Source organism: Phascolarctos cinereus, unplaced genomic scaffold (genome assembly GCF_003287225.1).
Source record: "Phascolarctos cinereus isolate Bilbo 61053 unplaced genomic scaffold, phaCin_HiC Scaffold_9;HRSCAF=440, whole genome shotgun sequence".
NCBI classification, from domain to species: Eukaryota; Metazoa; Chordata; class Mammalia; order Diprotodontia; family Phascolarctidae; genus Phascolarctos; species Phascolarctos cinereus.
The window spans coordinates 250,704,282-250,717,190 of record NW_027556402.1 but is presented as its reverse complement, the minus strand read 5'-3'; the positions used below and the strand labels follow the sequence as shown (position 1 = coordinate 250,717,190).

The 12,909-nt window shown below is 43.7% G+C and overlaps 1 protein-coding gene across 1 annotated transcript; it reads left to right on the top strand.

Annotated features, from left to right (window-relative positions):
• The first annotated feature begins 10,011 nt into the window (after nucleotides 1-10,011).
• MPEG1 (macrophage expressed 1) lies at nucleotides 10,012-12,443 on the top strand. The gene has a single exon (XM_020976131.2). It carries the CDS (start codon nucleotides 10,132-10,134, stop codon nucleotides 12,307-12,309), a length of 2,178 nt encoding a protein of 725 aa, XP_020831790.1. The 5' UTR covers nucleotides 10,012-10,131; the 3' UTR covers nucleotides 12,310-12,443.
• The last annotated feature ends 466 nt before the right edge of the window (nucleotides 12,444-12,909 follow it).

The following is a 12,909-nucleotide window of genomic DNA, read 5'->3' as shown; positions in this document are numbered from 1 at the left end:
AAATATCATCTTATGCAGATTAAATGAGATCAAAAGATCATAAATTTGGAAGTAGAAGGGACCTTGGAGGTCATCTACTTCAACCCCTTCATTTTACAGGTGGGTAAACTGAGGCCCAGACTTAAGTAACTTGCCTGGGGTCACAAAGATAGTAAATGACTGAAGTAGGGTTTGAACCTAACTCTTCAGGACTCTAGGTCTCTACATCCACTATGTCATATTGCCTCTCCATCTCCTATGCCATCCTGCCTGGTTCCCGAGAGTCACAAGACCTTTCTAATGAATCACAGAATCTCAGAGTTGGAAGGAGCCTCAGAGATGATCATCTGTAGCTGAACAAGAATCCTCCACATGTATCAAGTGCTTACTATGTGTCAGGCATTGTGCTGAGCACTGGTAATACAAGTACAATCAATGAAACAGTCCCTGCCCTCAAAGAGCTTTCATTCTCACAGGGGAGACAGGTTGTGTATAGAAATATATAATCATGCAGACTCAATCTAGAGTTAATACACACAAGGGGGTTTGGGAGGGGAGGGCCTAAATAGTCAGGGGGATGAGGAGAGGCTTCATGTACAAGTGTTCAGTTCACCTTTGCTTAGAGACCTCCAGTGAGGGGGAGCCCACCACCTCCTGAGGCAGCCCATTCCTCCCTTGGAGAGCTTTCATTTGTCAGAAGTTTTTATTTCTATCCAACTTAAATTACCTTCCACCCACAGCTCTTGGCTCTGCCCCCTGGGGCCAAATAGAATATGGCCAATCTTCTTGGCTGCCATGTTCTCAGGCTCATCACTTGGGTCATTAGTCTGCCTGTAGGTCAATAGATAATTCAGAGCCCAAGGGTTCAAGCAAACAGTTAATTTAATAAAAATATATTAAAGTATTCCTAGGTAAAAGCAGTTCTCTAGGCAGTTGGCCCCAGACAAGGAGACTAAAGCTACCAACAAGAAGATTCAGGGGCAGGTAGGTGGCACAGTGGATAAAGCCCTGGAATCAGGAGGACTTATATTCAAATCTGGCCTCAGATACTTACTAGCTGTGTGACCCTGGGCAAGTCACTTAACCCTGATTGCCTCAAAAAAGAACCTAATAAAGTTCTCTGGGGTCTCAAGAGCTCCCTGTCAACATCCTGAAAACTGCTTTTATACTCTTCTCGCCCAAAGGGCTCACAGCTGGGCCTCAGATTAATCAACCTGGAGGCAGATACCTCCAATTTCTCCAGCCGTTCCTCATGTGGCAGGATCTTAAGGACCTTTACAATCATAGTCACCCACCACAGATGCCTAGCTGAGCTTCCTTTTGCGACCTTCTTTCTTATTCCACATAGGCATTTTCTGTCCAGTCTCCCCTGATCCCCAAAGCCTGAAGGCATCTCCCACAACATTCCCCCCATCACCACGTATGCCGTGAAGCCCTAAGGTTACTATGGGACGTTTCAAAGTCTTTCCCATGCATTCCAACTTCCCCTTATCGCTTCAAACTAGCCATAATTCTGGAGGATCAACATTTGTTACCTTCTTTGTCTCATGCCCTTTACTCTCTATCTCAGCTATAAGGTAACTAACTAATCCTCAATGATCCCTGAAATGTTGCCATATTCCTTATCTAACGAAAGTCAGAGGGAATTGTAGAACAATCCATTCTCACAGCTTTCCTCAAACTGCTAAATTTGTTATCAAACCTTAAATATTCAGACCCGAGTCAGCCCTTGCCTGGGCCTTCCTCACTCATGCCCAGCCCTTAACCACCAGCAGAATTGAAATATCCCTTTGTCCACTGTAATATTCTTCTGCCTCTTCCTAGAGATCAGGGAAACAGGATCCACCCTGACTTCGGCTCACCCCCTTCCAAACAAGAGCATGAGCTTTGGTCACCCCCAGGAGGGGGCCGGTTCTCCTCAGACAGTTACAGTCCAAACTCTGCCACCTCCACCAGGGCTGAGACTGAGGCTAGGTCTGAGGAACTCCCAAATTCCCATGGTACCCTTCTTCCCCTTAAAGGAAGCCAGTCCTTCAAGAAGGTCACCTCCTGGACCTCCAAGAGAAGGCCTCATTGTGGTTCTCTGATAGTTATGCATAGACTAGGGCTGGCAAGACTGCTGCCCTGTCCAGAGTCTCCTTCCTCCATACCCAATCTATTTAAAGGCCTTCTAACCAGTCTCCCTCCCCTGTTACCTCCACCTTTGATCCCTTGTATACTGGCTCCCAAAGCCCAGTTTTGCTCTAATCCATTCCCTGTCCCTAAACCTTCAATGACTAAGATGGTGGGTTCCTTATCATTGGAGGCTGAATAGCCCCTTGCTAAAGGTGTTATGGGATGGGATGGGGGAAGAGGTAGCAGGTGGACTAGATGAGCTCTGAGGCCCTTTCTGGCTCTAAATGTATGATCACCTTCCTTAATGCCCTCAACTGAAGGGTTTACAACCCCTTGAAAGTTACATAAACATTTTATCTGGATTTTTGTCTTTTTTTTTTGAGCCATCTTTTCTTTGTCCCTCATCACTCTTTCCCTTAAATTATACTTATCTAAGTGCATATCATTTTTTTTCCTGGGATAGGAAATGGAGCTCTAGACCTCTGATTTTATTGGTGCTGACATTCTTAGTATGGAAACTTCTTCCACCAATGCAAACCAGCAACTATTCTGTAATTTGTAGGTTAATATGAGAGATCAAGTGACTTGTCCAGGGTCATATAGCTAGCATGTGCCAGCAACAGGACTTGAATCCACTACTTTCTGATTAAAGGGCTGACCTTTGTCCACTGTACCACATTTCCTCTCTGTCTATCACTCAATCAATCAAGTTTTATGAAGGTGCCAAGGCACCAGAGACATAAATAAAAAGTGAAAATCTCTACCGTCAAGGAGCTTTCATTCTAATGGGGAGAGAATATGTAGATGTATAGGTACAGAGAAACCCTGATACAATGCAGTCTTAAGAGAGAAGACGGCAGTAAATGAGTGGGCAACAGACTCGTTTAGAAGGTGGTGCTTGAGCAGAGACTGCTTGAAGCAAGAAGGTGCCTGAGGGAAAGCAGGGATTCCAACAGATGGGAGAGAGTCAGCCCCAAGACACAGAAGGGAGATGGTGCCCTGGGGGAGAAGCAGTGAGAAGACCAGCTTAGGCTTCATGGAGTGGGAACACACAAAAGTTATGTTTGATCCTACTGGCCATAGGAAGCCAGTGGACTAGAGTGAGCAGGAAGAGACATGATGGGACCTACACTTCAGGAAAATCACTTTGGTGACTATATGGAGAGGAATATATACAGCAATAGATATAGGAATATATATAACAGTATATATAGGAATATATATAGCAATATATATAGGAATATATATAACAGTATATATAGGAATATATAGCAATATATATAGGAATATATATAACAGTATATATAGGAATACATATAGCAATATATAGGAATATATATAACAGTATATATAGGAATATATAGCAATATATATAGGAATATATATATGTAACAGTATATATAGGAATATATATAGCAATATATAGGAATACATATAGCAATATATAGGAATATGTATATAGCATTATACATAGGAATATACAACAATATATAGGAATATATAGCAATATGTGTATATCACACATATATAGATATACATGCATGCATGTATGTACATATATACATGTATATGTATATATATGGAAATATATATCGTTATGCTAAGGAAATTATATATGATGTTACTATATATAATATTAAGGATATTATATTTCCTTGATATTATAATAAATGTTAATATTATGTTTGTATATATAATATCCTTAGCACAGGGAGAAACACATACATATATGTATGTATATATATGTATATATGTGCATATGTATGTGTTTATAGTGCTTAGTAATATTTGTTGAAAATATGAGGAATCTGGAGTCCAAGGCCTTGATTTTAATCATGGCTCTACTATTTACTAGTTGTGTGACCATGGGACAGATTCCTTTCTTTTTCTGGCTCTCTGCTCCTCCACCTATAAAATCAGAAAATTGGATCAAATGGTCTCCAAGGGGCATTCAAGCTTGAAACCTTATGATCCTACACATATACCTTTCCTTCAAACACACATACACACACACACACACACACACACCGGCTAGTTCCCAAATGGTAAATACAACCAGGTACTTCCTCTATCCAAACCCCTTCCAAAAGAGGAAGTGAGATTAGAGACAAGAAGTGATCAGATTTGAAAAATGAGGCCATAGGAGAGACTTAGTTTCACTTCGAACCCCCGAGTCCGTCAGACTTCTATTTTAACTCCTTCAAACCTGGCAGCAGGGAACAGTGAAAAGATCATTGATTCTAAAGAAAAGAATCTTGGGTTCAGGTCTCAGTTCTGTTATGTATTATCCATGTAACTTGTGCAAATCACTCAACCTTATCAGACCCTCTCTTCTGAGAAGAGAAAAAGGAGAGAGGGGAAGGGAGGTGGAAAGAAAATACAATTATAAGAGTACAAATGATGGAGGTTACCAACAGTAATCTTAGGTATAACCAAGGGTATTATTTCCTGTCTCCTTGGGCTACTTTAAAATACCGAACTCCAACATTGTACATAATCCTTCTGTTTTTGCCTACAGGATTACAAAGATCTCCCTGGGTTCTCCTTCTTGTCAAGCAGAAACAAACATCCCCATTGGGGTAATCAGCTTCTGAAGTAAAAACATTGGCAGAGCTATCCTCAAAACAACAAATAAGTAAAAAGAGGTGGTTGGATTGGATGGTTCCAAGGTCCCTGCCAGACCTGCCAAGTCTGGGATTATGAGACTCTTTCCAGCTCTGATAGTCCCTAGCTGGCATTTAATGAATGCTCATTGATTGCTGCTTTCTTTCTCTTTCAGATCTGAGGTTCTATGATCTATATTCTCAAGGTCCCTTTCAGTTCTAGCATCCTATGTTCTACATTCCAAGGTCCCTCCCACTTCTAACACTGTCCTACATTCTGAGGTCTCTTTCCATCATAACATTCCAAGTTCTTCATTCTAAGGTCCATTCCAACTCCAACATTCTACGTTCCACAGTCTAAGGTATCATCCAGCTCTTTCCAATTCAATTCAATCCAGTTCCATAAACATTCATTCAGACCTAGTATGTTCCAGGCACTGACTTTGTATGGCAGAGGTTTCAAGCCTAAGATCCACAAAACATATATTAATTAGTCATCACTGCTAGATCCTTCTTTTTCAAGCATGACACACATATACATACATACATAAACAGATAATAATATTTTAATAGGGGAAAAAAGGCAATTCAGACAAACTAACAAATCCCTCGAGTGAATCTGATGGTGTAGGCACTGCTTTTCACCCATAGTGGCCACCTCTGCACAGAAGGGAAGGAAGCGTTTTCTCATCTTTTCTTCAGAGCAGAGTTTGGTCATTATAATTACAGAGTATCTAATATTCTATGTTGTGAGGTAGCCTCCAACTTTTACATTTTGTGATTCTATCAACCCAGCAGCCAGAAATAATACCATGCTGTCTAACCAACCAGTGGTTCTGAAGCAGCACCATGCCTGGAGAAATTTCGGAAATGATTGGGTAAAATTGCCATCACAAATCTAGAATTGGAAGGGAGCTCAGATCCAATCTAGATAAACCATTCTGAGGCCCAATGACTTGTCCAAGGTCCAACAGGGAGTAAGTATCACAGGCAGGATCTGAACCCAGATCTCCTGGCCTCAGGCCAGTTGTCTTCTATACCATGCTGCCTCATGAATCACAGGGGGTGAGAACAGGCACTGTTATAACTGCCAGGGTTTCATCAAAAGCTTAGGCAGCAACCAAAATGCAGAACTAAAAAATAACCACTTCTTCCTCCTGAGGCCACATGAATCTGAGGCCCAGACTGAACAAGGAGGGGAAGGGGCATTGGAAGGAGTGGGGATTTGGCAGGGCCCCCAAAAGGGGCAAAGTAACAACTTGACTTCCCTGCCCTTTTCTCAATCAACAAAGTAAAATCTTTGCTCCCCTTGAAGAAATGGAGCTGAAGGCAAAACAGACACACTATCCTTCAGTCAGTATGGAGCACGGGCTGGATTTGGAACTCTTGGATGTTAATGGATCAATGAAAGCTCCAAGGGAAAAGAGAAATGGTTAGCACAGCAGGGGGGTGGCAAAAACTAAGAGCAAGAGGCAGGCCAAGGGCACCCACCCCATGCTAATTAGTCATCACTTCTAGATTCTTCTTTTTCAGGCATGACATGTAAATTTTAATGGAAGCGAAACTTCCCGTTTCTTCTTCCTTTGTCTTCTTTATTATCACATGACTTTGAAAAAAGAAACTGCCCAGCAAGGGGGGCCACATTCAATTCACATCTGGAATCACGGGGACGTTAGAAATGTTAAGTGATGGTCCTGATGGTGAATTCCCCTGGTTCTGTTATTTACTGCCCATGTGACCAGAGGCAAGCCACGCCCCCTTTCTAACCCTCATTTCCACCTTGGCCAAAATGAGGAGCTTGGACCAAACAATCTCAAAGTTCCTGACAGTAGTACTTACAGGGTCTCCTTTGACAGACTGTAAGCTGCCTGAGGGTAAGAACTGGTTTTCCTTTGTATCTCTAGCAGGTAGGACAGAGCCCAGCACACATTAGGCACTTAATAAATGTTTGTTGGTTTGGATCCAAATCTATGACGTGGTGATGAAAATGGTGATAATAAGAAGGGTTATGGCTAGCTTGGATTGTGGAAAAAGCACAGGTTCTGGAATCAAAGGGCCTCCCTGTCTCTGATGCCTACTCCCCGTGTCACCTTGGGTAGGTTGCTTCACTTTCCTGGGACTTAGTAAAATGAGGGCATTGGATTGGAGGACCTCTGAGCTTCCTCCCTCCTCTAGAGCTATGATTCTATGAGTGAGCACTTATTAAATGCACACTAAATGTCAGATATGGTAGTGGGATTATGAGGCTATGAAATGAAACAGTCACTGGCCTCAAAGAGCTTCCATTCAGTGGGAGAGGGGGTAGGGCGAGAGATGATGCTGGTGATGGCACCGAATGCCGCCACCTGCAAGGGTTCATTTTTATACCAAGGGAATTTCTTCTGGGAGAGTGAGGTTTAAATCAGCTTATTACAGCAGATTACAAATGGTTCAGCATCAACGGCTTCCCCAGGCTTTGGGAGCCAATCTTCTAGCTCAATACCCAAATCACTGGCTAATTAGTCTAGTCTGAAAACAGCTGGCAAATCTATTCAGGTACACACAGCTTGAATGGCCCCAAATTAGTTCAATGGCTGCAATCCACCAAGAGAACTCACTTAATGTTTGGGCTTTCCCCAATACTCCCACTGGGCCCCAGGAGTCTCATTGTGCTCCCTGAATGGCAGAGCAAATTCTGCTCCCCTCAATGACTGGAGAGTGTAATGAGAGCAGACAACCCTCAGAGATCCACACTGGCCCTTCTGGAAGGTGCCTCTATGTCAACATGATCCCATATCAATGAAATCGAGTGTCTTCTTCTCCTTGCCCCCAAAGCCACCACCCTAACTCAAGTTCTCATGCACTTTCACTGAGACTGTTCCATTCACCTTCTAAGTGCTCTCTCTGCCTCAAAATCGCCTCCCTTTCCAGTCTATCCTCCACACAGATTAAAAAAAAGTGATTTTTCCAGAAGCATGTCACTCCCCTTCTCAATAAATTCCAATGGCCCCCTACTACCTCTAGAATCAAATATGAAATCTTGTTTGACATTTAAAGGCATTCACAATCTAGCTCGACTTCCCTACATCCTTTCCTCTACATACTCTATAATCCAGCAACACTTGCATTATGACCCTAATAGAGGACACTCCAATTCCTATTTCTACTTCTTTGTGTAGACCATTGCCATTCTCATGCCTGTCACCTCTTGGAGTCCCTGGTTTCCTTCAGTGCTCAGCTCCAGTGCTGCCACCTTCACGTCAAGTCTTTCCTAATCCTGCCAGGTGCTACTGCCTTTTCCCCCAAAACCTCGCTTGAATTTATTTTGAATATCAGAAGGTAAGCTCCTTACATTACATACAGACCAAGCCTCTTTTGTTTTCGATGTGTTGATTGGTTTTGCTAGATCCTTTCTTTTCTTCCTCTTTTATTTTTAAAAATAATTCTTTGCGGTAAGAGAAAACTCTCAGAGGACGGAGGGGAGAAAAACAGGAGCAAATCCAGATAATATGTAGCCAAAGATATCAATAAAAATCTAATTTAAAAAAAGAATGTAAGCTCCTTGAGGGCAAGGACTGTTTCATTTCCATCTTTGTATTTCTACATCTAGCACAGTGCCTTGCACGTAGTAGACACTTAACAAATTATCGATTGATTGAATGGACAAGGATTACGTAGAGTTACTTCTAGGAACTGGGTGGGAGCCAAGCATGCTAGTGCTGGTCTCGTGTCTGAACTTTGCTCATTAAATGATATCAGGAAAGTCATTTTTCTTGGTCCAGGGAATGTGGGGGAATGAACATTTCAGCCACAGCATCAATTTCAAAACATCTGGATGGTTGGCTGAATTTTTCCAATGTTAGCCCAGCCAGATGTTTGGGTGACTTGAGGACACAGCCTTGATTTCTCAGCCCATGGAAATGGAAGAATAAATGAGTCCCACCCAAATTTGCAGGTGGCTTTGGGGGGATTCAATTAGATGTTGCTTCAGACTGCAATAACTCCTCTGGATTACTCAATTCTTCAGCCCAGTCATTTGTTCAGAACACCTGGGTATTTCCAAAAAGGGAAGGCAGCTATGAGTTAAGCCTCATTTAAAATGAAAGCATAGCTTTGATGACAGAAAAGTCACAGTGTCAGAGCGGGAAGCGTCTTTACATATTAACTTCTTCCAATCTCTTTTTATTGCAGACAGGGAAACTGAGGCTCCAAAGGGGCAGATGAGTTGCCCAAAGTCACACAGTGTTAGGAGTCTCTGGTTCTAGTTCCAGCTCTGCCACTAAGTCCTGAATCAGTCACCTCTATGGCACAGAGTTGGGAGATGTTCTGAGATTCTGGGATTCTGACACTTTTAATTCTCTGGCTTGGACATTCCATGCTCCCAAATCCCTCCCAGCTCTATCATTCCATGTTCTAGGGTTCCTTGCAGTTTGGACTGTCTCTATTCTCTGAATTAAAGTTTCTGCCACCTCTAACATCCTGTGTTCTCTGTCCTAAGGTTCCTTCTAGCTCTGATATTCTCTGTTCTCTGTCCTAATGTCTCTCCCATCCCTGACATTCTATGGTTCCATGCACCCGACAGCCAGAAGAATAGTGCTGCCTAGCTAACTATGTATATGCCTCCTAGAATCTTCAGAGTTGCCAGAACACATTTATCTTGGAATGAGGAAACAGAGATCTCAAAGGGTCTGCAAGTCCAGCCCCTTCCTGAGAAGGAATCCCCTTTATAGCACCTCTGATGAGTTATTCACTTATCTGGGTAGTCTGTCATTATCCAGATGTCTATGAATGTCGGGAGTTCATGCCTACATGCAGCAGTGGGCTTGCTCGTTTTTTGATTCATTTGTGAGGGAATCCTGATAAGCCTGATAAAGCTGTGATCTAAGTTACAGTTGAAAACTTCTAATGGACAGTTTGGATGGCCAATCTCTTTCTGCGGGAAGGAAGATAAGAAGATGGAATGCCTGGCCTGGATCCCTAGATCATGCAGTGTCAGCCTTGGAAGAGAATTTAGAACATAGGACCTCAGAATAGCCAGACCAATTTGCTTATCTATGAGAAAACTGAGGTCCGTGAAGCTGAAGTGATATGTTTAAGGTCATACAGTGAGTTCTGCCCACATCTTCCAACTCCCCCTCCCCTTTTCCCCACCATCTAGCGCTCTTTCCAATCATCATATTGGTCCCTAGAAATGCCCTCTCAATGGGCTCTTCCTTGGGATTTGGGCGGGGGAGGGGAGGAGAGATATTTTTATCCCCAGTGCAAGTCTTTCTTCTACGCCCATTACCAAACTTTATTTCTCATCATCTCTCATTTCTCTATTTTGCAACAATATCAGCATGGAAAGAGGAACTGTTCACTTTTACTGCCTCGGCAGGGGCTAGTCTGCTGGTTCATTTCCCAAGCTCTTTTGCCACTGACTAGAGCACGAGGTGTGTCTTAGATTGCTGGAATCATGAACTGCTTAGAAGGTGTCCTCTTCTGGACCATCCTTGTGTTGGGAGAAGGGAAAGATGTCCCTCTGGAGAATCCCCCTGAAGTTGGATTTCAGGAATGCAGGAAAGCCTTGAACCTCCCAGTTCTGGAAGTACTACCTGGTGGAGGCTGGGATAATTTGAGGAATGTGGACATGGGAAAGGTACTGCTCTTTCAATATAAAAGCTGCCGGACTACAGAAGATGGACAGTACATCATTCCAGATGAAATCTTGACCATTCCCCAGAAGCAGAGCAACTTGGAGATGAATTCTGAAATCATTGAGTCCTGGATGAATTATCAAAGTACCACCTCCTCCTCCATCAACACAGAGGTCTCCCTCTTCTCCATGGCCAATGGAAAGTTCTCCAGTGAGTTCCAGAAGATGAAGACCCATCAGGTGAAAGAACAAGCTGTGACCACCAGGGTCCAGGTGAGAAACCTGGTCTATACAGCCAAAATCAATCCTCTTTCACTGCTAAGCAAGGAATTTGAGAAAGAGCTAATGGCTATCTCTGACCGACTGGAGAATAACCAGACTCGAATGGCTAACTTCATGGCGGAACTCCTGGTCCTCAGCTATGGAACTCATGTCATCACCAGTGTGGATGCTGGAGCCATCTTAGTACAGGAGGATCAGATCAGGGCCTCCTTCTTGGAGGACAGCCAGACTACCCGCAGCAGCATCACTGCATCTGCTGGGGTGGCATTCCACAATATAGTCAATTTCAAAATAGAAGATAATCATACCTCCCAGGATGTCTTCCACAAGAACTACCTTTCCAACCGAACCAACTCTAGGGTTGCAAGCATCGGTGGGGTCTCTTTTTACCCAGGCATCACTCTGGAGGACTGGCAAAAGGGCATCACTAACCACTTGGTAGCAATAGACCGTTCTGGTTTGCCCTTGTATTTTTTCATCAACTCTGACACATTGCCTAATTTGCCAGCCCCTCTAGTGAAGAAGCTCTCGAAAACTGTGGAAGCTGCTGTGAGGCGTTATTACACCTTCAACACCTACCCTGGTTGCACCAACAGAGATTCCCCCAACTTCAATTTCCAAGCCAATACGGATGATGGGTCATGTGAGGGGAAAATGACCAACTTCACCTTTGGGGGAGTTTACCAGGAGTGTACCCAGATCTCAGGGATGGAGGCCATGCCTCTGTGCCCAGAACTAGAGCAGAAGAATCCACTCACTGGAGGATTCTCCTGCCCCCCAAATTACTACCCAGTCCTATTACATTCCCATTTTAGAGAAGAGGGCTACAATTTCCTGGAATGCCACCGAAAGTGCAGCTTGTGGGTTTTCTGTAAGAAAGAATGTGAGGACGTCTTCCGCGTGGCAAAGGCTGAATTCAGAGCTTTCTGGTGTGTGGCAAGTAGCCAGGTCCCTGAGAATTCAGGCTTCCTTTTTGGTGGTCTCTTTAGTGGCAGGAGCATCAATCCTGTGACCAATGCCCAGTCATGCCCAGCTGGCTATTTGCCACTGAGGCTCTTGGATGGTCTACATGTTTGTGCCAGCCAAGACTATGAGCTGGGCTATAGGTTCTCTGTGCCCTTTGGTGGTTTCTTCAGCTGTGACATGGGGAATCCTTTGGTGAACTTATCCCATCCCAGGAATCAAGGTGGACCTTACCTGAAAAAGTGCCCAGCAGGTTTCAGCCAACACCTGGCTTTGATCAGTGATGGCTGCCAAGTATCCTACTGTGTCAAAGCAGGGCTCTTTACTGGGGGCTCTCTGCCTCCTGCAAGGCTGCCTCCCTTCTCCCGGCCACCTCTCATGAGTCAGGCTGCCACCAATACTGTGATGGTTATCAGCAGTGAAAGTGAGAAGTCCTGGATCAAGGATTCCAGCACCCATCTGTGGAAGTTGGCAGATCCTTCTGAGGTCCGCAGGACTATAAAGCTCATCCATCAGTCTGACGGTGGTTTATCCGGTGGGGCGACAGCTGGAGTCACAGCTGGTGTGACTGTTGTCTTGGCGGCCCTAATCACCCTGGCCATCTATGGTACTCGTAGGTATAAGAAAAGGGAGTATGAAGAAGTAGGAGAAGAGAATACAAGTTTGATAGAAGCCACTGCTGAATATGGGGTACCAAGAGAAGTGGGGAGCACAAATGAGGTAAGCCAGGAGCAGAGTCCTTCACTGGTTTAAATTTCTGCCTGGGAGTCATTTGACCTGATCCCTGATCAGAGCTCGAAGTTTCTTCTCTCCCCTGATTTCTCCTCTCCCATTCTAGTTTATTTGCTGCTCTTGCTGTCTAAGGAATTAAAAACATAAATAGCAAATATGCCTGAACTTCTCTTCTCTACTTGGCGGTTGGGAAAAGGGGGGGAGTTACTTGGTTATCCTTAATCTCTCTGGGCTTCAGTTTCCTCCTGGTTGAGATGGAGAGGTGAGGGCTGGACTACAGTATTATCTAGATTCTAATTTTCTAAGCTCCCCCAAGTGCCACGAGTAACATTTTATGTTTTGTCTTCTTTTAGCTCAAATAAAGAACAAAGGGGGAAAAGGATCTTCTAGCTCTATTCTCTGACAGTCTGTGCTCTTTGTTTCAAGCCTAAATGATCTCATTAACATTCCACATCCCTGGCAGGCTCACAACATAGAGAATCAGACCCAGAAGAGACTTTAGAATATAGAATATGAGGATATAGAATGTCAGAACATGGAGTTGACTGGGACTGTTGTCATTTTAGGATTCTCCTCAGCATTGACGTTCTATGTTAAAATATATGAGAATATGCAGGGGAG

What these genes read in the sequence shown, in the direction of transcription:
- MPEG1 (XM_020976131.2), top strand. Translation starts at nt 10,132, where the DNA reads ATGAACTGCTTAGAAGGTGTCCTCTTCTGGACCATCCTTGTGTTGGGA.